Source organism: Meleagris gallopavo, chromosome 4 (assembly GCF_905368555.1).
Source record: "Meleagris gallopavo chromosome 4, MGAL_WU_HG_1.1, whole genome shotgun sequence".
Classification (NCBI taxonomy): Eukaryota; Metazoa; Chordata; class Aves; order Galliformes; family Phasianidae; genus Meleagris; species Meleagris gallopavo.
The window spans coordinates 49,599,206-49,625,266 of NC_139407.1; the positions used below are offsets into that span (position 1 = coordinate 49,599,206).

General features: G+C 40.8%; 2 protein-coding genes across 9 annotated transcripts in view; both read right to left on the reverse strand.

Moving 5' to 3' along the window:
* The window catches only part of TBC1D1 (TBC1 domain family member 1), a 97,026-nt gene extending 94,162 nt beyond the window's left edge, over positions 1–2,864 (reverse strand). For 5 of the 7 annotated variants that reach the window (XM_085223330.1, XM_085223327.1, XM_085223329.1 and 2 more), the window contains exon 1: positions 2,073–2,216. The gene's annotated coding sequence lies outside the window, so the exon portion shown is untranslated. Of the gene's footprint in view, positions 1–1,532; positions 1,674–2,072; positions 2,217–2,844 lie in introns of those variants that run through there. The other 2 variants (XM_085223326.1, XM_010710294.4) reach the window with 2 other exon arrangements.
* A 5,557-nt stretch (positions 2,865–8,421) lies between these two features.
* Positions 8,422–25,939, reverse strand: PGM2 (phosphoglucomutase 2). Of its 2 annotated transcripts, none has more exons than XM_085223331.1 (14): positions 25,549–25,939; positions 22,419–22,586; positions 21,514–21,620; positions 21,114–21,198; positions 19,342–19,425; positions 17,790–17,983; positions 16,717–16,906; positions 15,948–16,045; positions 14,160–14,340; positions 13,961–14,054; positions 12,980–13,109; positions 10,323–10,512; positions 9,554–9,687; positions 8,422–8,809 (listed from the first exon to the last, which is right to left on the reverse strand). In XM_085223331.1, the coding sequence occupies exons 1-14, from the start codon at positions 25,606–25,608 to the stop codon at positions 8,707–8,709; spliced, it is 1,818 nt and encodes a 605-aa protein (XP_085079457.1). In that variant the 5' UTR covers positions 25,609–25,939; the 3' UTR covers positions 8,422–8,706. The 2 variants fall into 2 exon arrangements, with proteins under 2 accessions (XP_085079457.1, XP_031409142.2); XM_031553282.2 differs by lacking the exon at positions 25,549–25,939 and adding an exon at positions 24,901–25,140.
* Between the last annotated feature and the right edge of the window lie 122 nt (positions 25,940–26,061).

A 26,061-nucleotide genomic window follows, 5' to 3' on the forward strand; every position in this document is an offset into this window, starting at 1 on the left:
TCGGGGTTCATCCAAGAGACAACTGTGCAGTTACTACACACCAAGTTGCTGACAGCATTTCTTCTTTCCATGAGTCTTTTTCTTTTTTCCCCTTGAAGAAGCCAAGAAGCACTTCCAACTACAAAGCAAGGTCTTGTGAAGAACAGCTGGTCTGAAAGAACATAGATTAGTTCAGCTCTTCCCTGCACAGCATTAGAGCTGAACATGACCGACAAATGGAGCCAAAGGCACTGGTACTGGCCGCACTTCACCACTGATTATTTTAGCAGAAATATCATCCTAGTCGGGGATTATGAGGAGTCCTGGCCTGCAGCCAGAACACTGGAAAGCAAGCCAGAGCAAAATACCACTCTTCTCCCTCTGTCTGATCCCTGACCGAGATTTACATTGGCTTCCCTCACATTGACAGATTGTTCTATCCTCCTAGCAGGAAAGGCAGGAAAATACAAATGAGAATATATATTGGGTACATCTTGATATGGTAACTGCTGAGAAGAGGTCCTTCTCTGGTTTCATCAACGTGCACAAAAAAGAAACTCTTCTCCAGTGTCACAGTACAGCATCCCTTAAACCGCACTGTGGGGCAGCTAGCTGCAGGCCTCATCGTCTTCCAAGTTCAGACAACAGTCCTGAGCAGCCTTACTTCACCGGAGGAAACAGGCCAGACAGCATGCCACAATGCTCTCCATTTTCAAACAACTCTCATTTAAAGCAAACTGGCACTTGGAATCATAAAATACTCTTCTTTCACAAGGTTATTTTACCTGATAGCCTCTTCCTTTCTGCTGCTTCTTTCTGGAACTATGTGCAGTGGGCAACACCATGTGCAAGCCCAGAAGTCAATCTGCCTCAGAAATTACTGGTAATTTCCATTCTTTTTTCACATAAATGTGCATTAAGTTCTGACTTCTAAAGGAGTCCTTTCAATTCCTTCAGCAGCTTTGGTTAAGGCCATGAGTAACATTTTACCATATATGTGAGAAAATCAATTGGCTTTGTGGTAAACATTGCATCCAAGAAAGCTGCCTACACAGCCAGCAGTTATTTTACTTCCCAAATGGGTTATAAGTAACTAAACAAATAATAAGGAAAGAGTCAAGCGAAATGTTAAACACTCCTGATTGTAAGCATACAAGCTTGTAATTAAGTATCAAACACAGACAAGAGCTTTCTGTCCCTTCCGTTCACACACGTTGCTAATAACAACACATACAAATAACATTCTGATGACTGAGATCAGAACTGGGATACCCCTGAGCCAGCCTTGCACTGACCCAAACGAGGCACCAGGTGCTCCTACCCTTACAACGCAACGAAAGAACCTGTCACCAGAGCTTGCTAGCTCCCACACATCCTCAGTGCCATTCCACTTTGTCCGATTGCACACCCACAGCCAAACACCCGCATCCAACTTGTCAGTTAACCAAATTGCGAAGTGAGAGAAGTGCCAACTCGTCTCATTCTTTCTGTCCTGCACTCCTTCTAACCCGGCACTTCTCTCACTTGCAGGCATCTCTATTTTCACGTATTACCTATGACTTTCAGGAAGGTGAAGGCCCGACCCGTCCAGCCGCCGAAGGGCGCACGCCTAAGCGCGGACCTCGGGCTCAGCCCCGCCCGGTCCCGCAGTGCCGCCGACCCCGCGCAGCGCAGCACACGCGTTCTCCTCGCTCCGCGCTATAAATAACCGCCTCTCAGTCCCCTCCTGAGTACGCTTTTCACGAGCTCATTGCCTCGTTAATGGAAAACGCGAATTTAAAGGGCCAGAAAAGCAGCGGGTGGATGTGGGGGGGGGTGTCGAAGAGAAACTCCCGTTCCAATGCGGAGGGAAAGCCGAGCTGTGCGGTGCGGGACGGGCGACGCGGATTCAGCCCGCAGCGCGGCACGCTCCCCGGGCGGGATGCACGACCGCCTCAACTCCTCCACTTCCTCAGAGCTGAGAGCCGCTCTTCCTCCTCCCGCCCTCGCTAGCAGAGGCCCGCCTCAGCCCAACACTGCTCCTCCACCGTCCCCGTCCCGTCCCGTCTCGCAGCGGGCCCCGCAGCCCCTCACCGCCCCGGGGCCGCCCTTACCGGCGCTGCGCTCGCTGCGTCCCCGCCGGGCAGCTCCGCCCGCCTGCTCCCGCCGAAGAGGGGGGAGAGAGAGAAAGAGAGGAGGTGAGGGGTCGGGAGCCACTAACGGGCACGGGGCGGCGGGCAGAGAACGTCCGCCCGTACCTGCGGCGGGCCAGGCCGTGCCTCGCGCCCCGCGGCTGCCGCTCGCCGCCTCCTTCCGCGGCGGGATCGGCGGTAAAAATAGCAACAGGCGGCGGGGGCGGAGAGCGACGGGAGCCCGGCCCGGCCCCCGCCGTGACAGGAGGGCACCCGCGGCGCGACAGCGGGCAGCTCGGCGGGAGCATTGTTTCTGCGGCAGCGTTTCTGCGGCGCTTCTCCTCCCGCGTGCCACAGCGCAGAAAACGCGAATCCGTCGCGGTGCCGGGACAAGCGCAGGTGGGTGCGGAGTTCACAGAAGTTAACTCCGGAGTTATTTTTAAAGGGGTATTTCCTCAGCAAGTTGAGGCTGGCCCCGCGCCCGCGGCTCGGAGGGCCTGGGCAACCTCTGCCGCCTCACCTCGTCCGTTCCCGCCGTGCCCCGCTCGAGGCCGGCCGGCCCGTCGTACCTTGGGGAGGACTGACACCGGCCGCTGCCCCTCCTGCCGCCCGCGGCGGCTCAGCAGCGAGTGGAGCCGGAGACATAATGACAGCGCTCTTCCAGATGGTCAGGGCCTCCCTCCCAGTCCCGCAAACTGCTCTTGTGCTCAATTAATTTCAAGGCTTCTTGGCAGTAAGACTATTGATTACTTACATCTAAGTAAGTAGAATCAAACGTTCTCAAGTAAATTTGCTGAGCTGCTGGACACGCGGTGCTCTGTGAGGAAAATAATTAAGCGTGCTGTCAAAGTGAAGCACAGTGTTTTCCCAGATTGTGGAAAACAAGTGGTTCGGTACGTGTAGCACGTTCCGTACTTGCAGGGTGCACAGTGGTTGCATCTACATGACTTGTGCTAGCTCTGTGTACTTTTATAGGATTGATGACCTGTGAGTGAAAGTATGAAAGCAGCAGTGTGCTCTGAGTGCTGTTTCCAGTCTGCCCTTGGTTCATAGCTTACTGCTTCTGCAGAAATGAGGACAGGCCTTATGTTTGCAGTGGCACCCTGGGCGCTCCTTGGGGACAGGAAAGCCCTCTCTGCAAAACTTGGCCATCCTACATACATTTAAGAGAATCACAGAGTCATAGGGGCCGGAAGGGACCGCAGGGGGTTCAAGTCCCATTCCCTGCTAAAACAGGTTCCTTTTAAACCATCACAGCTAAGGAGAGCACTCTCACTCCAGCTACCAGCTGCCAACCTCAGATCTGAAACAAGTCTGTCCTTTTACTTTTTTTAAGCCGACGGCCTGGGGATCTTTGCTTTCAGTTATGGAAGGCTGCAAACTGCTGTCCTCAATCTGACAGCTCCAGCACTTTGATAATTCAGAATGGATGAGCTTTGGCCAAACAGTGATTTTAGGAAGACTTTTTTAAAAGCTTTTGCCTATCAGAAAGAGACAATGAAACAAATACAGATCCTACAAGGTTCCTTCTGCTGCTTGGAAAATCCCTGAGCAAGAACACCACAAATGCAAATCCTCCCTTCTTCCTCGATAGCTGGGAAAGAAATTAGACTGGGATTGAACTGGGATTGTGGGTTCCTCTTTTATTTTTCCTATTCTCTCCAGCTTGTATATTTTAATTCTTTGCTTGGCAGAGTTTTTGTCAGGTTGTCATACAGTGTTTTATAGGCAAAGTAAAATGCCTCAGATAAGAACTACCCTTACCTTGGTTTAATAGTTCCACGTGCTCCACTTTTGGAAAACACCATCTTACTCATTCAAGTTGACCTAAAAATCATTATTACAGTAAATAGACAAAGCACACTTGAAGTGTTTACATTTGACAAATTCAGGAACAGTGACCCATTTTACTCCAAGCCAATCTGCTATAATGCTTATTGCTAAGGTGTAGTAAAAATAAAAAATACAGTCCGAGGTCTAAGAAAAAGCAAATTCAGTGTATAAAAAAATGAGTAGTAAAAATCCCATGAGCTGTCTAAAATGATACAGAAAAGTAGTAAATAAAGTTCTGCATAAAGTCAGCTGTCTCAGGGCTGTAGGACCCACCATCTTCATGATCCAACAGCCACACTTTCCTGAAGATAAGTATTTACATGCTGTGTTTGAGGAAGAACAAACAGATAAGTGTCTTACACATCTGTGCCACATTTATCCAGGGTGCAGGAAGATCTCTTGGTTTTCTGCTTGCGTGAGAATGTTTGACCTACCTCCCATGATACTTTCCTAATAATGAGCATTAAGGATTTGCTGGACAGCATTCATTCTCTCCATTTCCTGTTGAAATGGCTACTTATACAGGAAAGAAATTTCATTTGTGAAAGCAAGACAAAAAGAAGAAGGTGGTTGTATGTTCCAGTTCATAAGAAGTAAACATGTAATGTGCAGGAACACACGTAACATACAGAAGCAGAATATTTGCATTCAGGTGAGAGCCCTGAACACCAGTCTTCCTAATTCTGTTCAGTTCTTTGAAAGAGTACATCTCTCAGTCTTTATCCTTCATCATTTTCTTTACAGTAGCCCAGTTATTAAAACATACTACCATCACATGCTTCTTCAGACTGGCAAGAAAAATTAACCAGGGCTTCCCACATACTACAAACATGATCTGTGGAATACCATTTTCACCATTATTTCTTTGTGCAGCTGCCCTTCAGATAATAACAATAATAATAAAGCAAAACAGACAACAAAACACAGCATGAGGCCTGTACAAGGCAGGCTGTGAGACAGCAAAGTGTTCCTTGTGGTCTAGTGAAGGGATGAGCAAGTCATTTGACCTGAGTTGAAGTAGGATTGTAGACCAGGATGAAGACAGTGAAATTTAGGCTGAACTCATTGGCCACAGATAGGAACTGAACTTTAGGCTGCTGTGGCTGCGCCCTTTGAAGCACAGCTGTATGCAAACAGGAAGTTGTATAGTTCCACCCAGATGCTTTCAGAGCTGAACTTCCTCCATAGCTGGGCAACAGCTGAGAAGTAAAAAACTGGATCATTATTTGAAATGTGGGTACCCACATTGTGCTTAAATTGCATTAGAAGCAGCATCTCTGCTTTTCTCCCTTGGTAGTCATAAGAATTAATTTCTAGTGCTATTATACAAAACAGTCCAAGTCTTTATTTGTGTTTGGGTACTGCAAATCTGTTTAGTACCTCATTAAGGGCAAGATACTGAATGTTCTGTAGTCCTCTGACTTAAATGAGCTCTGGGAAAGTACTACATTCTTATCCAGTGACACTGTATCTCCAGATGATATTCATACATGGTCCCAGAAGCCCCACAAACCAAATTTGAGTGATACTGTTATAATAGCTGTTTGCCTGTTTCCTACTCTGTAAGAATGTATGACAGCAAGTAGTTGGTGATTATCTTCAAAGACAAGAGACTTTCAGTTATCACTGATTATGAGTAAAAAGTCTGAAAGAGTTGAGCTCCTGTTACAGACCCTGCCTGCTGCCTCTGTATTGTCATGCTTTTGTATTTCATGATTAACTCTCCCCCACTTCCTTCCCAAAAATACACCTGAAAATGACTTACCAGGGGTTGTGAGAGATTTGAAGCTTCTCCTTTTGTGCAGAAGCTGCTGTTGCTATGCCATCATTTAAGTTACATTTTATTTAGGTGAGCGTTAGGTCATGACTGGATATTTTAATAGGCTCATCCCATTATGCACAGCGTTGTGATGGTGCATGACCTGATTTCAGTCACCCACCAATCACTGTACAAAAGAGAAATGTTGGCTTCTGCTTGGAAGTTGAACAGAAATACTGCCCCCGATGAATTTGTGTGCTTACATTATACAAAGAAATAGTATCAAAGAAAGTGACTCTACTTAGTTTAATGAAGATTACCTTTGATTAATGTTGTACTTGTGGGCAGAGAACAGTTTTGTTGGTGGTTATTACTTATGATTATTTTTATATTTTACCTAAATGTGGCATCCAGGTGCCTTCAGCTGTGAGACCTTGAATGTCACCAATCTTGTAAAAACTTAATGTATGCATCTTAGGAACGAATGGTGCTGCCCATCTCTTGTCTCTGCTCACAGTGACTGCTACGTTAGGACATAAGATTTGCTTATTGTTGGTATGTCAAAATGAAAACCACAACCATTACAACTCTGAAAAGCAATTGCAAGCAGGAAGCTTCATTTATAGAAATTCTCTAAGTGAATTAGTTACACATTTAAACATACAAGTAGAATATGAAAAAATTGCTGATATGTTAAATATTTTAATAGAGAATTCGAGTTGTCCCTATATGATTTTTTTGTTATGCAGCAGAAGTCTCAAATTCTTCTGCAATTCAAGTACAACACATGCATGCTTCACAATTTGCATAATAAGTTCACAGACTGTAAGGAAGATGAAATCAATATAGTTCTTGCTGGCCAAACTGTTTACTGAAATAAAAATAAATTCAAGGATAGTGTTAAGTTGTGACTACTAAACAAACTAATAACTTTAAGGTGAAATTCATCGTCTAACAGCATTGTTATGCTTTTACTTTTATGGCAGAGTTTTTAAGTATTGTATTCCTTAGTTTCAAAGCATTTCCTTCCCAGCCTCACAAGCACAATTTCCTCCTGGATCAAATGTTTACAACTGCTGTTGACTTTTGTTGGAATTACAAGTGTTAGCTTGTTATAAAGATCAGACTCATTCTGCATATTTTCTGTAAGTTAGGGATGCATCACTCTGGAAGTAGCCAGGAATTCCCTGCCACTTGGGTTCAGTCCAGGCTCCAAGCTTTATTTATTCTTGTCCTGGCAATTGCCATTTCTGGATAAAACATCAGTGCCTCTGCTCTGATGTTCTCTGATGTACAGATTCCTAGCAGGACAGATGTAATTAATGCCTGTAGCTAGAATCTGGCCATGTAGATCACCCACAAGTAACAGCACCAGCCCAGGAGAAGCCCAGAATGTCACAGGAAGCTGAACAACACAACGGGCCATCTGGATTTCCATAGCATTCCTCAGCCTCAGTTCACAGCCATCATGCTGTGTCTGGGTTCCCCAGCCAAGTTGCTCTTAGAGGCACTGACCAACATCACCTAACCAGGCAGTGGGCAGTTTAAAGTAGGAGCTTGTGCACAGCCATTTGTTTTTAATGAAGCTCAGGGTGAAGTACCATGCAAGAAACTGTGTTTTGCAAGGCAGCCTGTGGTTAAGTCACGTGCCACATGTTAAATCCTACTGAAAGCAAAATTCAAGCGTCATCCCAATGTTTGTCCTTTCACTTCCCTAGCACTGGGTTTCGATGAACAGTACAAGCCTTTTCCTTAGTAATCTTCTTATCACTTATGTTTAAAGTTAATTTTCTGTACCACACAGGTGGACCCCAGCATGAATGGTGCAGATGCTGGCTTTGACTCTTCAGCCAAGAAAAACTGAAGCATCAGCCAAAGAATGCAGGGCTTACTCCTTTCCTTTTATCCTCCAGTTATAATTCTAAAGATTGTAAAGCAAAAGCAGGCATCAAATATTCTTTCCTTACCATCTTAGCCAACAAGATAACCCAGTATTTGCTAGAATCCTGATGAATAATTTGCTAAATTTAATCTACGCTTGACCTAGCAACTAAACACTGTCATGGTATACCAGAAGCAGTTATGGTGGGGAGGTTTCTTTTCCCAAGACATACCTGGGCTGTTGGAGCTACAAGCTGATATCCAGTGCAGGAAAAAAAAAAAAAAAAAGTATAGTAAAGCCAATTGGTAACAACTATGTAACCCTCTCAGGCTCTGTAAGTACAGATGACAGCACAAAATGAAATGGAAATTTCCACTCTAAATTTAACACGCAGAGTTATGCAGCAAAATCTTGTAGCATACAGCATGACAGGATCCAGCACTGGGGGATGTTCAGATCAGTCAGCTGGAAGAAAGGTGTACGTAGATGCACTCTGTCTCAACATGTTCACAGTATTGAAAGGCATGTTTCACACTTCTAAGGAATAAGATTTTGGCATGCTTAGCATCTCTAACTTGGAGTTTGCTGTGTAGTCCAATCCCACAGCAAACAGAGACTCTCCAGAAAATTTACTGTAGCTTCCTTGTTTATTTGGGCTGAAGTCCCCCGCCAAAAGACCACTATTTCTAAAACACTTGCCCTAAGTTCACCTAAGTTTCACCACAGGCTTTCAGTTCTTATTAACAGCAGCACTTGCCCTGCAAATCTAAACCTAGATAGAGCTTCACATTGTTATCAGATTACCCACAGACAGAAGAAAGTTTTCCCCCAAACAGGCTGCATTTCAGAAATCGGGATATTACTTGGAGTATTTAATTAAACAAGTTTTGATTGAAATACATTTGCGGACAATTTTCAGTGTGTAAGTTCACTGGCTATTTTTGGTCCTTCAAGGGTAGAAATGCTTCCCCTTCGAAACAAGATACTAAATTCAACAGTATATAGAATGAATCTTAATAAAAGCAAAGGTCTTTTTTAGTCTGAGTTCTCAGATATTTGGTCCTAAAAATCCTTACTTGTTAAATAACGCATTTATAATGCTGCCAAAATACCAAATACAATGAAGGTAGTAATTGTTCTATTTACTCAGTCTTTCGTTGAAGATTGTTTTTCTCTGGTTGAAAGAAGTGCTTTTCAAGAGCATTGACCAATTCATCCAGTTCTTTCTTCAGCTGCTCAACGTCACTATGAAACAAAATCCACACAGAATAGAAAACATGTCACAGTGGAGTAGCTAAAAAGCACATTTTCAGTCCAAGGTATTGTTCTTAGAGCCTCCTATAATAAGAATTGATTTTCACTTCCAGTTGATGTGTGAAAGGCACTTAAGAGAATGAAAAAACATAAATCTATAATATAATCTAAAATAGAACAACAGTCAATTTGAGTCCAGAGTATCTTCTACTGCATTACAAATCATATGCATTCAATAACTCAAACTCGTGTACTTAATAGTATTTTCAGGAGAATTTTCATTGGTAAGAAAGCATTATTATCATTAGAGTAGTAGTTGCTTATCTTTCAGTCTATGCAACTTTCCAAGCTGTTAGTCAAGGATATAATTACTAAATAAACTGGTTTAAAATATGCAACTATAGATAAAGTGTAGTAGTACAAGCCTAAAGCAACAAAATATACGTGTAAAAAAAAAAAAAAAAAGAGGGAGTATATCACTTTCATTTAAAACAGAATGCTTTTCTCAGCCTTGTTTTTACTGAATGTGAAACCAAGTTTAAAGAAATTTCAGTGGCAAAAGAATTATTCAACACATTGTTCAGGACCGAAGCTTTATGCATAAATATTTGCAGAATAATAAAAGTGACTGTAGTAATATTATTCAATCATGAAGAGCCTTTTCCCCACCAAAACAATACAGAGGAGCTGATCAGGCCCCTATCACACAGCCTTTACCCCTGTAGGTGACAATACCTGTTTCCAGGAGGTGCACAAAGTTCCGAATAGTATTTGATTTTTGGTTCTGTTCCACTGGTTCGCATCGTGGCCACTCCTCCATTAGCAAAAGTGAATGTAATCATTTGGCTACTTTTACTAATAGGAAGGATCTGAAAATAGTAAGAACATATATATATTTAACATTTAGAAAGGGACTATAATCAATTCAAGACAAAACGCATGGTGTGATTCATATAATGTAACTAATGCATCAGATAAAAGCAAGCTGTGTTCTGTTTTCTTCATCACTGTAAACTGTGTAGTCTTGTGACTACAGCAGGCAAATCACAACCTGACCCTCAACCTGGTAGTAAAACTGCTGGTAAATAGTACCATTAGGTAGTTCATTTCAAATCTAGTCAACATTTCGACTGTAAACAGAGACTGTTCTGTGACAAGCTTCCCCCAGGACAAAAAAAAGCACGGACCACTTAGCTTACACTTACAACAAGTTAATGCAGGATTGCTGCAGCACTACAGCAAGATCCTTCTAACTCCCTGTATAGACTGTCACCTTGGGGGTGAGAGGGGAGGAGGGGAAAGAGAGAGAGAGGGAGATGAGGAAAGAGACAGAAGAAAAGGAAAAAAATTAACCTTGATTTATTCCCCATCAAAACAAAACAATCACTACAAATCTAATTCAACTGATAGTCAGGTTTGAACGTATGTTTTAGGGTATCTCTCTGTACAACATTCGTATATGTACATATTTACACATGATTCTGTATGGTAAAAGTACACTTACTGCTTTTTGATCTGGCTGGCTGCTGTCATAGCCAGTGGTTAGATCCCTTATTCCAGAAACTTTAAATCTACCACAAGATTTCGGATATGTGTCTTTTCCATCGTAATTCCTAAGGTTGTCAAAAAGCTGCTGAATCACTTTAGGATCATGGCAGATGAAATATGAAGCTTTGGTAATATGGAGGCCATATCTGGGAAGACATATACCAATCAACTGAGAAACAACAGTCTTACTAGTTATACACCACACACATCACACAACATTCTATGAAGCAAGAATCTGTGGATAACTGTAGCATAAGTTCAGCCGTTACAATTTTTTAAATGTCTTGACAGTTCAATTGCTCCATTTTACATACTTGAAGAGGGAAAGGTCTCCAGATACAAATTTCCTTAATAACTGAAAGTGAGAAACTTCACTTCTAAACCAGAAGGAAAAATGATGCCACGAGGAGATCTAAACACACAGGAAAATATGTCTAAATACGTAACCTTGAGTGGATACTAGCTGACCTCTTCTGAGTAATAGACTTTTTTCCAGACAAATTACAGAAACTGCTTTCCCATTAAAGTGTTTCTATTAAACTACACTGTTCTGTCTATAATCTCTGTACATTATCATCTCTTTACATTATCCATTTGCTGCCAAATAGCATGATGCCGAATCTGCATCAAAAACAACTTGCCTGCTAGCACTGAATTTTCGGAACAGCATGTTGTTGGAAAGCATACAGACCTGGACTGGTTCTTTCAGTGACTCTTCCTAAAGATAAACAGCTGATAAGAATCTTTGATGCCTGGAGAAATCTGAAGGACAGAAGCTTTCACTAGCACTATTATGTTCATGCTAGAAATCTGGAAGGCTTCTGAAAGAGCAACATATTTATACCTAAGTGAACATCTTGAAGGTTAGTAGTTGTTAAATCAATCTTGAGAATCCAGCAAGGAAATTTAAAAAGCCTACCTTATATTTGAAACAAGTGATGAACCTGCTAGGACTGTGTCCTTTTCCTTATCTACTCCAGCTTCGAGATGGGGTAGTAATGATAACAGGCCCTCTCTGCTATACCTCCAAAATACTAAGCAGAGTTTCTTCTGCTCTACAAGCAGTTCACAAGATAACCCTGACCAGAAAAGAAGGGAGCAGAAAAACGGAACACTATACTAGCCACAAACAATAAGCAAACATCGATAACTCCAACGCAAACCAGGAAAAGCCCTGCCATTGCAGTTATCAAGCATCTGTTAATAAGACTGAGCTGTTTTCTTCCCTGTATATTTGCAGGTTTTCCACAAATGGTGACCATGTGCAAGAAACATAAGCAGTCTTCCTCTGAGGTGCATCTACAGGATGCTTTCATGCTAAATAAGTCTGACCTTCTTAGCAGCTGTTTACACAGTGGACAAGTAGCATGGCTAAGTTCCACTTGGTTAAACATCCCGATTCTAAAGGCAATCTGAATCAGGTGTTTACTGAATAAGTACTTAAGCAAGCACATGCCAGAGAAGGACAGCTCTCTGAATATACACTTCCAACTACAAGCAGCAAAAAGAATTTCCAAGTCAGATACCCCATTTGCAGTTCTAGACATGATTTCCTCTGTTTGTCTTTGTTTTACTGTTTCATTCTGTTTTCAGACTTCTGCTACATACAAGAGCTGATGAGTTCCATGGTTTTTGCAATGTTCTTGGCACCTGATTCCTTCTTAATTTTTTGAGGTAACAAGTATGTTTAGTGCTCTGAGGACTGGTGAAACAAGAAGCACAAAGGCTAGAGTTTTCCAAGAGTCTTTCTGCAAGATCCACCACAGCTTTCTTAGGGACGCCACTGGAAATGAAGAGGTGGAGAGTATCCACCAGCCTGTGCTGCTCTCTCCTTTTTAATGACCAACCTAGAAACCACATGAGGAATGCAGCACCCTACCTCATGGAATCCAATAGCCATTTCAGCTATTGATTTCTGCAGGTCTTTGAATGTGTTAAAGGAAAAAGAAAAAGGAGTGCCTCATATTCAAAGCTTTCAGGAGAATACCCAGTTGGATATAGCAAGCAGAGCCAGTCATAGCACATCAGCTGAATCAGCTTAAACCTCGGTATTCAAGAGCAGAAAGAAAATACACTATCAATCAAAAAATGAAAGACAGAATAATATAATAAAAATTCTAACTAAGAGCCAACTAGAATTAATCTAATCACAAGTAGTACTGCAAGCAGGACAAAAATAAGCCAGATAGCATAAATATGCCAGAGCTACTTAGACACATTCTGCCGTTAATGTTTTTGTGCATCTGGTGTGTTTAAGCACTATGAGCTCCACAGTGCACCAATACTGCTGGGGAAACAAAACAAAACAAAGTCCAATCTTTTGTACAAGAAAGAGCAGAGCTCAAGAGCTAAACTTTTCAAACTGGGGAAATCCATGAGAAAAACAAGAAAATGTTATAAACATCTCTGTAATAGAGTAAGAGCTAGGAAGGTAACCATTACTTTAAAACTACACAAAACCAAGTCATGTATGTAACTCCTGACGTAGGAGAGCTCCCCGGATCACTGTTACCATACCTGTCTGTTTGTTTCTTTGTATACCATAGATTGCTATTAAGCAACTTACGTGGAATGGAGAAAATCTGATGATTAGACAATTATAATCAAACTCACTCATCATAGACAGCCTTCAGCTGCTGAGACAAAGATAAATTCCTGGTTGCCAAAAAGCTAGCCATCTCTGCAGTTATAACAGCAGCACTGACACCATCTTTGTCCAGAACAGCAGGGCAGCACATATATCCTAAACAAAGAAAAAATAATATTTATTATTTACATATTTGATGGATTTTTTTTGTTTTGTTTTTTAAATAAGAATAATAGATAGTACTGGGGGGAAAGCAATGGGAATGGAGTTGTTTAAAGAAGAAGTGAATATTGCTATAGTATGTATTTTTGCTTTAATTCTATAATGTTTATTCAGCATAGACTAAGATTTGAAAAATTGTTTCTCTTCTAATCAAAATTAATTTCAATAAGTACTTAATGAGTTTTCAGCACAGATTTGTTTTATATTAGTGCCATGTGCTCCTGAATATCTTTGGAACTGTTACAAAAAAAGAAATGCCACACTACTAGAACAGTGCAAGTGCGAGACTCTGAAGTGTGATTACCCCTCCCCAGCAGTATATGGTAACGTTGAGAATTATCCATTATATAGTCACATTTTCACTGTTTGCAGATACTGAGATACTCAAGAAATTGTATGACAGCTTTACAATTTTTGTTGCATGTACTTTCAGCTTACACACGTCTTTGCAGCTTACTAATATTATTTGCGGGAAGTTTTACTTCATTTTGCTCATAGTTAAACTTAGCTTAAAGATGTCAGCTGCAAATACCCCATTTGAAGCCTAAAGAATGTGCCTTTATCAAAAACTTGTAGAGAATGGTGCTGCTAAAGACTTACAGGCACCTAGTTCACATCACTATAGTTGATGCTAAATAGAGATTAGGATTGCATACTAGTAACACCAATCAGCCAAGTGGATGATATCAATAACCCCCATTAAGGTCAGCACTAGATTGCCATTTTTTGAGAGTAGAACACTTTCGCTATTTTAAAGGATACCAGAACATAGCATACTTTCTTACCTATCGCCTCTTCAAATGCAAAAAGAACAGCTTTTCCTTGATCCATGAGCTGCTTGGCACGGTTCCCCATCCACTTAAAACCTGTCAGCGTCTCCTACAAAAGCGATGACAAAAAAAACACACAGACTTTAAAAATAAAAGCAATTAGTAGGAAAGCAAATAAAAGTATATCCAGAAAGTGTATCTTCTAACAACTTACCTCAAAGTGAAAACCTTCCTTTAGTGCAATTGCTCTCAGGATTTTAGAAGAAACTGTGCTTGATAACATGTAGACATCTTTAATGGCACAAGCATCCCTATTTTGATTTTTCCAGCAAGTGAAGATCCACCAACCTAACAGAGCTCCCAGCTCATTTCCAGAAAACACCTTCCATTCACCACTGGAGAGAGAGAAAAAAAATAGAGAATTTAAAGGACTGTACTGAAAAAACTTCTTCTTACATATATGAAGACTAGCAAATAAAACTAAATCTGAATTCCAAGTAACAGTAACACGATACCTCATGTTCATTGAGAAAAAATATATATATATTCCCCAAAGAATCCTGGAATGCTTATTGTCCTCCTCCATCATATGCACCAGCTAATGAGCTTATCCAGATACAAAAAAGTGATATTTCTGGCATATTTTAAATAAAAAAAAAAAACACAACACAAAAAAACAACCCAGCAGATACAAATTAAAAAAAACAATGATTACAGACATGCACAAAAAATGAAAGTATAGTTCTCATGTGATCAGTATTTTTGGTTGACTTGGTGACAAATACTTCTTTAAATGACAAATACATTGATCTGTCACTGAAAAAAAACCAACAACCATATATATCCATCGTTCAAACATGAAAAACTGAATGAAAAAGGAAAAAACAGATGTCAAAATTGCCCACAAAATCCCAGTCATGAAAGGGGAGAAAGACATTGTCAGACTGACAAAAATCAAGACCTACAGTAAAAATACCTGTTGTGAAAGCAAAGCAGATGCACCTCCTGCACTTACTGATGCCAGCAGGCATTAAGCAATACACAGCAACAATTTAGCATAAGAATGTGTTCTAGCAGAGGTTTCTGTCAAAGAAGTACAGATACCATAGAAGCCTATATTAGTACTTGATTAGTGTATGAAAAGCTACAGTGGAATTTAGAAATAATGCAGGATCAAAAGTTAGATGACTATTAAGACTGGCTAAACAATTAGCAAAGCAGCAGGAGAATGAGAGCACCATACTCTCAGTAGTGATGCATACAATAAACTAAAACCCCTTCTAAATCCCATAGCCATAAGTTTTGAGACAAAAAAGCATGGGTGATTTTGCATTCTTGTTTTAACCCACTATAACTAGCACAAACTAAAGCTTTTTATGTATTTTCCTCACTGCTCAGTTCCAAGCTAAGACTGACACATGCCAAACTCCAGGATATGCCAGCTAACGTTTCCAGAGAGACAGTGGAGAGTGCCAGTTAGCTCATCCTACTTAGGCAGAGAAGCTTCCTTAGATCATGCTATGAAAGCAAAGGGTAAAAAACCAAAATCTAAACCCAACAAACAGGAAAGCCAAGACCAACAAACAAACCAATTATTCTTTATTCCTGAGATAATCTGGTAACTACAGAAGTTGTGCAGAACATTCAAGTTATTTCTCAGTAAACACAATATGAAAGTATGTTCATCAGTCTTCTGAAACATTTCTATCTGAAAACCTGGCTTTAAAGAAGTACAGCATTCACAACAGCTCACATATTTCTGTGCATATCTTGAGTGCAAATGTCAAATAAGTATTCAGGCTTTCTTGTGGAGTCTAATTTTCATCACTATTTAATTTACCACTGTGGTCTTCTGCATACAGTCCCCTCACATTTCTATATGGTTTTAGTCTAAAAAAGACAAATGTGACTATTCTACCTTCCTCTGCAACATAGGAGTCAGAATCCCTCAAATCAGCCTAATGTTTAAGACCAAAATGGTTGTATTTATTTGTTGCCATACCTTTCTTGTTTCTCTGCCACTGCAAGTCGATCAGCATCTGGATCATTTGCTAAAATGATTTTTGCCCCATCTTTTTCAGCCAAAGCAAAAGATAAGGTCTGAAAACAGTGGTAAACAACATCAGGAAAGTGTTAATACTCCCCAGAATTTTCACATCCTTTACAGATTTCAAATAACTTTCCCAGTTTATTTAATTTCAAACACTCAACTTCATGATGAGTCTCAAACAACATATAACCAATTCACAGATAGAAGCCTGGCAACAGCAGAGCACGGGCAGGATATTTAACTTCACCTAAATCATTCTGCTTTTGTTGCTACAGCCAGTAGAATCTTCACTAAAAAAATGATCATACTCATATCAGAAAATCTAGTCTCCTTATTGTCAGGATTGCCCCTGATCCAATTGTAGTTTGAGAACAATTTCAGCCTTGGTATTTCAGATGTGAGCTGTAAAAACTTTTAAAAATTGACTATGAAGATCTCTACTTTTTATTTATTCATTTATTTTAAATAGGAATTCTATCTCTTTGCTCTAGGTGCAGATGCTGCACATTCTGTTAGTAGAACAAAGCACAGTTTAAAGTTACAGATAATTATTACCTGACTGCCTCATAGAGAGTTACGAATTTTAATGAAATAATACCAGGAAATTCTTTGATAAATGTAAAAATAGACTAGAAATGAACACTGAGACATTGCAACTACTAAGAAATACACATATACACTGTATTTAGAATATTAAGAAATATTAATTATATATATTTACCAAAACACCTTTGCCTTCTTCAGGATTTGGATACTTCACCGTGGGAAATTCTGGATCAGGATCCTTCTGCTCCGGAACAGCAAAAGGAGGTCTAAGATCAAATGCCTGGAAGGCCAGTTGCACAAATTTATGACCTACACCATGCACAGAAGTATGAACAAATTTCAGGTTTGTTTCCTTGTTTATTTTCCTGAAATAAAAGAGATTAATAATAATTGAGTATGGCAGAGCATTCTGCATGAAAGTTTACTATGTTCAGAAACCAATGTGACTCAGTATTCTATAGTACTGTTAACATGATAAACTAAAGGAGGTCATTTTTTAAAGGCAATGACTTCTAGATTGGTTTAACCTCATTTTTCAGATCTGTGAGTCACTGTAGGTGTCCATTGTTCTGGTACATGCAAATTACTGGAAAAACAGTAATACACTCTATACACACCAAAGGAGGTGAGTGGAAAATAAATACAATTGACTGATTCCTCATCCCCAACTCTGGAATGTAAACCATCTGATCACGGATAGTTAAGATTGTGATATAAACAGGCAGACCTAACAGGTTGCTGCTCATTTAACTTACAAAAAAAAAACATCCACTTAATTTTATTGAATAAAGTTTATTCAAGCAAGCAAGTGACAGCAATACATATGTGCAAGGCTCCCAAGGTCATCAGAAACATATGCAAGAATGACAGAGTATGACCTCCTTCTATCAGAACAGTCTGGCTCATTTTAAGGCTGTAACCCCAGAACATTAAATTACATAGTCAGTATCGACACTTAGCTTTCCCCTAGCTGCACACAGTAGCCCCATTTGGCTGATGCAGTCATATTATTACAGGAAGATTCAGGAAGAATCAGAAATGAATCACCTTACTGGTTTAGATTCTTGCCAGACTATGTTGATGAACTGACTGACTACGTAATGACACAGCTGCCAGTATTACAACAAAAGATCACAAGAAAGCAAATACAGGGAGGGAAAACACAGCAGAATCACAGCTGCCTTGTCTTGGGTCAATTTAAACTGCCATGAAAAATCCCGTATTCTTAACAGAGTTAACACTACTTACCTGTGAAAGCACTGTTTCTGTATGTCTTTGAAATATTCCTTATTGATAGTGGCATATGGGTCATGGAGTAGCACACTGCTGTCAATTTGTTTGTCATCCCAAGCCTGCGGCCATGGCTCCTTATTCTCCTCAATGGCCTGAGAAATTCCTTTATCATGAGGGGAAATTATCTGAGCACCATTTTCCCAGTAAACCTGAATGATAATAAGGGTAAGAGCTCATTATTGTCATTAATGTGGTAGAATAGCTTTGCCATTTTTTGTTGGCTAAAATGTATTCGATAGAGTATTACAGTAAATTCCACTGAAGAATAACCAGAGTAATTCTCTGTTCTTATTCTCAATGTTTCCCCTGAAGTCCTATTTTTGTTCTACAAAAAAGCTATTAAGCTTCATCAGAGCACACTTAAATTCATAATGAAACACAAAACAAGGCTCAGCTCACTTACTGAGAAGATTCAAATATCAACCTGTCTGCTAGCTTTGGAATTGATAAATTCCCCAAGATACTTCCTCTCAATTTTTAGATAATCATTAAATATAAAACAATACTTTAGAGGAAAAAAGTGTCAAAATAAAAATGAAACACTTCTACTACAAAAAAGAACTAAGGAAAAAGGCACAAGAACCTTGCAGCTGTCTACAGCAGCAGTGTTGCCACAACAGCAAGCACAAATTCATGTAAGCTTCAAGATGTTCCTTACCTGCAGTCCTCTATTTTTTAAAAATTGCTTATATATCCAAGAGCAGGTTTTATGCTTATCTATAAACAGAATTGTGTTTTAATTTAGACAGTTGTTTGCACACTTCCTCCTACTGATGTTTTGCAAGCTACATCTTTAAGGAAATATACCTAGCAGCACCTGTGTCATGTATACATGTACATCAAATAACAAAAACACCAGCAAAAATGAAGTTGATTAACAAAGTAATTGATGAAACATCCAAACTGATATGAAAAAGCTATCAAGATTAACACATTAAAAATAAAATATAAAAAAAGAACAGTTCAAACAGTAAGACGAGAAGTTCTGAAGGGACAGGGAAAAATCACCTCGCTTTTCTATTGTACAAGACAAAGAAAGACCTCCTAACCTTTGTTTTTGTATTCTGGAAACAGTCTGTATATGACTAGTCCAGGTATGTGATTGGCAGACAGGCCGCTCAGCCATCTGTCATTTGTTTCTTGAAACACACACAAAAAAGGCACACTGATAATTGTATCATTTAGCAAAAGAAAAAATATACTATGTGAAATTAATGGAATTTAATCCAAGTGTTTTTTTACAAGCAACTCATTAAGCTTACTGAATATTTTAAAGTATTCCAAAAGTTCCAGAACTATACATATCTTCCTGCTTTATAGAGCTAAGATATTAATTATGTTATTACTGTAACACGTCACTGTTTAAATCTAGATCTCAAGAATCAAATTACCTGTTCATTTTGTCAATAACACAATAGGAACTGCATACAATGGTATTAATATCTCTACATGGAAAAAAATGATTAAGAAACAACGAAAATGAAAAAAATAGATCATTTAGGAATACCTTGTAACCATTATCTTGCTTTGGATTATGGGAAGCTGTAACCATAATTCCAGCACAAAGCTTCAGATGAGTTACCGTATATGGCTGTAAAGAGAAAAGATTAACTGAACTGGAATATGAAAAACATTACAGGAGATTTTATGGTATATAAATGAGAATACTTCCATACTGCCAAATAAAAAGGTCAGGATACGATTCCTGCAGACAGAATCCCTAAAGGAACAGCTACACTTGCTCCACCAGAATCCATGTGATACAACCTTAGCTCTTGCCATTACTTGATATTAACCATAAACACACCAAGTGTATTTAGTGCTGTTTCAGATACTTTGTAGCTCACTAGAGTAACATTTTTACAGAAGGAAGCTGAATGCATCTGTTGTGTGCTTCAGAATGACATGAACCACTTCAGATCTTCAAGAGTATAAAGTATTGGGAGAATGACAGAAGTCTGCGTAGGGCAACCAGAACTAAAACTGCAGCATTCTCATCCATATTGTCTTGTGAGAGCAGTTCTTGAAACAGGAAATGAACCTGGGGGTCCTGGTCAATGTTCAGCTGAACATGATCCAGCAGTGTGCCCAGGTGGCCAAGGCCAACAGCATCCTGGCATGTATCTGAAATAGTATTGCTACCAGGAGCAGGGAAGTAACTGAACCTCTGTTCTCAGCACAGGTGAGGCCACACCTCGAGTAGGTGTTCAGTTCTGGGCCTCTCACTATGAGAAAGGCATCGAGGCCCTGGATTGTATCCAGAGAAGGGCAACTAAGTTGGTGAGAGGTCTGGAGCACAGGCTGTAGGAAGAGCTACTGAGGGAGCTGGGATTGTTCAGCCTGGAGAAGAGGAGGCTCAGGAGTGACCTTATTGCTCTCTATAACTACCTGAAGGGAGGTTGTAGTGAGCTTGGGGTCAGACTCTTCTGTAACCAGTGACAGGACTAGAGGGAATGACCTCAAATTGCACCAGGGGAGACTGAGGCTGGACATTAGGAAATATGGTGGTCAGGTGCAGGAATGGGCTGCCCGGGGAGGTGGTGGAGTCACCGACCCTGGAGGTGTTCAAGGAACGTTTAGACATTGTGTTGAGGGATGTGGTTTAGTGAGAACTATTTGTGACAGGTGGATGGTTGGACTGGGTGATCTTGCAGGTCTTTTCCGATCTTGGTGATTCTATGATTATAGTATGGAATAAAATTGTTTTGGAGAGAGCTATTATAAACTAGTCCAAGCAGATAGAGTGAATTGAAAATAAAGCATTATTCATGACTAGAGGTCTAGTTCAAGTTCAATCCTGGCTATTTAAAAGCAAATACAATCAGCTATAGCTCATGCAACACTGCTTTAACTTGTCTTGTGAAGAATGCGGCCTTAAATCTACCAAAGTTTATATCAGTACAAGCATATTACACACTAAGTCTCTATCCCTCCATATCCTTATGGGTCCCTTCCAACTCAGATATTCTAAGATCCCTGTGGGTCCCTTCCAGCTCAGGATATTCTATCACTCTGTTAAGCTAGAGACTATGAAATTACTTCTTCAAGAAATGTGCCTGAAAGCATGAATGGGTACAAATACAGCTCACTGTCACAGATATTCTATTGCTATGGATGTTGTAAATCAAACTTAGCTAAGTAAACATAAAGCAAGCAGTCTAAGCAGTCAGAACTTAAAAAGTTCAAAATGTTTTGTCTACTTTTCCTTAATATAAGTATTAATTTTTGATATCTCACAGAATTTGTGTGTATATAAAAAGATTTAATAGAGAAACATACCACAAAAGGTGTTGGTGTTATGTCAGAGAAGAGATAAACTGGAACTCCCTGACTGATGAATGTATTAGCAGCGAGTCTTGCAAACCTAAATAACAAGAAAAGAAGCCTTGGAAATATATTCATTCTCTCATCCATTTGTTCCCTTGAATTTCAAAGTTTTTCCTCCCCTCACTCCAATTAATAAAATAAAATAAGGGAAATCATTATACACAACTTAAACGTGTTCCTTCCCTACTCCTTAAAGACAAAACACAACTATAAAAACTGCCTTGGTGTTAAGAAAATAAAAATACTATAAATCTCTCAAATTCTTTCTAAAGAAAGAGAAAATGCTGTTGAAGCAGTTATAAGACCATGAAGAATCATGTAAGACATCTACAAAATACTACCTGAAAAGTACCTTTTGCTACTACCTCCACTTGAAAGGTGGGCACGAGCATCAAATCCAATCACAACTCCTCTCTTTTTTAGGTCACTGAAATTCTTCTCAAGGTATCTGCAGAATCCCTGAAGACAATAACAAATTCATTAATATAATCTCAGTGATTGTTTTGTCATTGGATTAAGATGACTGCTAAGATGTTGACATTTCACTACACTCATCTCAATGAACTGGATTGGGATTCAGTTCAAGATCAATAAACACCATGAAATGACAAAAGCCTTCAAATCAAAATAACAAAATTTGACAGCATTTAAGCACTTTTCCAAAAATCAGAACCAGTTCCAGAAAGAACCAGTTAACATGGTTAGTCTGATCTGCAGATTCAGAAATTATTTATTCTTTAAGGTATCAGATAAGGAAGTGAACAACTGACCAACATTTCAGTTGTGGTTTAACCCTGTGGGTGGCTCAGCACCACACAGTCATTCACTCTGTACAACTGCTTAACTATAAATATCAGTGTGCTATCAACATCGTTCTTCTCCAAGAACCAAAACATAGCATCATACCAGACGCTCTGAAAAAAAAATGCATCCCAGCTGACTCTAAGACAGAATTGAGTCTCAGCCTTAGTAATGAAAGGATGCTTGTTTAGGTCATGATACAATGATACACCAGCAGTCCAAGATACAGTAATTCTGAGGACTTTGTTTTTTAAGCTTCCTCCAGGTAGATTGACTTTAGTACCTATACATGTATATAAGTTCAGCCAAATGCTGGTTAGCTCTGTTTTCCTCCTTTTTCTTTTTGATTAGTAAAAACTATGTACTTCCCTAGAATGCCCATTTGCTTGTCATAAGTGAGGCCCTCCCATTCCTGGATCCAACCAGTTGAATGAAATAATACGATGAATACAATACCTGAGTTGTCTGGATAATAGTCAAGTCATTCATGTGAGAAATTCCTGCTCCCATGGCAGCCCTGAGCCCAGCTGTGCCAAATTCCATTCGTGAGCCAAAGTATTTCTGTAGTTCTGCCACATTTCCTTCAGCAACTAGTTCCTTCACTATTGCAGAAGTTTTTGGATTCTGTAGATATAACATTCAGATATTTTAGAAGTGTTTTGTGTGTGTGTGTGTTTTGTTGTTTGGTGGTTTTTTTTGTTGTTGTTTTTGTTTGTTTGTTTGTTTTTAAACACATTTAAGCTTCTTAATAGAACTGACGTTCTTCCCCACGATCTCTGCTGGCTTATTTTGGTATTACAACACAGTGCAGTGCTTTGGGAACCCCAGAACTTTTGCTACATCTCCTGAATTTAAAGTTAGCACAAGAGGGGCAGTAAAAAAACCAAACAGACTGGTCAGGAGAGAAACAATTTGCACAAAATATATTTGTGAGTAGTGCTTGTGAAAATCCCTGAAGTGCCACACTCATGATTACAGCTCAGCTGTTACAGTCAAATTCTCACACTGTGCAGAGCAGCAAGAGAAAGGTCCCATCACACTAGTTATGAATGATGAAAAGTTTCTTTTCTAAGTCTTCCTCCTTTTGTTGGTGTGTTGCTTGCATGATACAACTCCTGCCAATTCTTCATTTTTTGAATTAGTGAAGTCTTGTATGCCCCAACATCTCAATTACGTGGGATTTGTCAGGCTTAACATCAGTTCAATTCCCTGAATGCTGGTGAGCCGGGAGGACAGATGGCACTCTCCAGCCACCAAGCAACAGTGTTATGCAAAGCAGCAGTGTGCTCCTCGGGTTACTCACAGCACCATTACATGCACTTCATGCTGGAGTACAAAGATTATTATTTCCAAATGAACATAAGCTTTGATACTTGGTCAACCAACTGACCTCGAGAAGGTCAGGGACTTGATTGTTTCTTGGATAACCTAGGTATGCTGAGATCAAAAGAAGGCCTAGCAGATCATCCTGGGCAAAAAAAAAATAAATCTATCTCTCTCTATATTTTTTTTCTGCAGCTGAAGAACATGCACAGAGCAGTCATGGGAGTAAACTTTTTATAAAAGGATATAAGGACTCTGTGCAAACTGATACCAGTTTGGATTACCAAGCAAGCCAACTGTGTTTTTCTTAAACATTACAATACGTTCATCATTTGTGGACACATCCTGCCCTAATTACTGATCTATGCACCTGCTGAAGGGCAGGCATGACAGTCTAAATGGCTAATGAGCCTTTGCTGATAATCAGCAAACTATATACTGCAGAATTCCACTACGGAAAAAAGAATTGTTTTTTCCACTGAGCAATTAAGTACCCCTGAATTATTGACTTCCAGTTTAAGAATTAGTAATTTACCAGTCCAGGAATGCTGGCAACTTAACCTTCCTTGCAGGAGCAGGACAAGAGTATGAGAATATCCATCTCTCTGATTACAGCAGCAGGTGTTATGATACAAGGAATAACCATCAGTGCAACTTGCTCAAATGTTACCTCCTCACACAAAAGTTATTTAGCTGAACCCACGCTAACTGAAGGCCCCAGAGATGTTCCATCAGTGCAAAAGTCCTTCCAGTGTTTTAAAGTATCAGGACAGGTACTGAGTAAACAAGTTTTATTTTTAATAAAAACAGAAGCCAACTTATATCCATGATTTTATGCATGATAATAAGAAAAATGAAAAATATGATACTTCTGTAACGCATATGGTGATGAAATAGCCTGTAATATACACAGTAATTGTTACCTAGGTAAAACCTTTCAGCAAAGTCAGCAGTCACCATTTCCATACACAAGGGTTTGCTCTTGCAAAATAGTAGTTTGCAAGAAATGTGCAGCTTATCATCATTAAATATTAACTTCTCCCTTCAAATTAAAAAGCTATCCTTGCTCTTAAAAGGGTCTCTTAAAAAAAAAAAAAAAAAAGGGTAAATGAACAAGGGTTATATTGGACTAAAGGTATTGCTCAGTGCAAACACTGTAGGAATTTCTCCCTGGCAAGTGAAATAACAGGACCACAGCAATGACGCCTTACTATTTTTGAGCAATAAGCAGTGAGGCATTACATACTGGTCAAGTAGTACTGCAGTCAAAGATGCAATTACTAACCAAGAGCACACCTTGCAAAAAGGTACAGATACTTCAGGGGATGTTGAATTAGACTTCAGTAGGGATTCATGAGATAATTGGAATCACCAATAAAAATGAAGTGATTAGACAGAAGACTCGAATATAATTAACATTAGTTGGAGAAGTTATCTTATTAATACCATATTAAACCAGACTGTTCTCTCAAAAATCCATTGAACTGAGAAAAACACAAAAGCTTATTGAAATCTGAGAATGTATATATATATATATATATATGTTCTATGCTTTTGAGAATAGCCTTGAAGTAAGCAGAAGGCCACCTACCAAAGCAGCATGTACCGCCCCTACCTGCGTACTGCGCGGCGATGGGCAAAGGCAAGCCGTGACAGCACCTCGGGGACAGCGTGCTCCAAGTGAACAACTGCCGTGTGTAGGGACACCAAGTGCCAACCACCCATAGCACAGCCAGGCCTGATCTGTGCAGGAAATGCAGTGACGGGCAGCTTCGTCAGCATTTCCTGAGCACGGCCACGCAGGAGGTCTGTTTAGCCATGTGGAATATGGAAATAAAGAGATGCTTTTCCGTCTACACGCAGCACGGTCAGGATCAAAGCAGACGGCAGCAGAGAGACGTCCTCAGGTGTCTAAACATCTCCGCAGGAACAGACACGATGCGCACTACAGCAATAGCAGGGAAAAGCAGAAAAAGAGCCCGGAGACGGGAGCGCCCAATAGCCCGCACGCCAGCGGCGGGATGGTGGACGGGTAGCGGGACTCTCGGCACTGAGGCAGGCCCACACGGATGGCTGGAAACGGCGTTTCAGCAAACAAAACACGGAAGACCCGTGGGCTCCGAGGGGCTCCGAGGCGCGGCACAGCAGCGCGCTCCTGCCCTGAGCGCTGCGCGTCCGGCAGCTCCCTCTGCAACAGGAGCGCTCAGGAACAAGAGGGAAAGGCAGCGTACAAAGAAACCCGGCAGGGCGCCCGCAGCCTCACCTTGTCCCACTGCAGCCACTGCTCGGCCTCGCGCCTCAGCACCGCGTCCCCCACTGCCATGCCGCTGTCTCAGCCGCTGTCACCGCCCCGCCGCTTCCCTCTTCCGCAGCGCGTCCGGGACCGGGCCGCCCCGCCTCCGCCCCGCCCGCTGCCGGGCCGAGTTCAGGGCCGGGCCGCGGCGCTTTCCCAACCCCGGCCGGCAGCTGGCCGAGGGGCGGCTCCGGGCTCCGGGGGTGGCGGCTGCTGCCCTCCCGTGGCCGGGCCCGGCCCGCGACCCGCAGCGCTCTGGACTTGGAGCGGCACCCGGCGGGTGCACCGCCTTCCCTGAAAGACGCCCTCTTGGGGAGTGCTGCCAGACAGTCGCAGCTCTGTTCCCACTGAGTGGGGCTGAGAACCCGCTTCGTGCAAAGAGCTTCTTCAATATTGCAAATGTTGTTCGCATTAAAGAGTAATTTTGTTTCAACACGGTTCGCTGTTAATTACACCCCATCTGGCCTGAGTTGCTCACTGCTA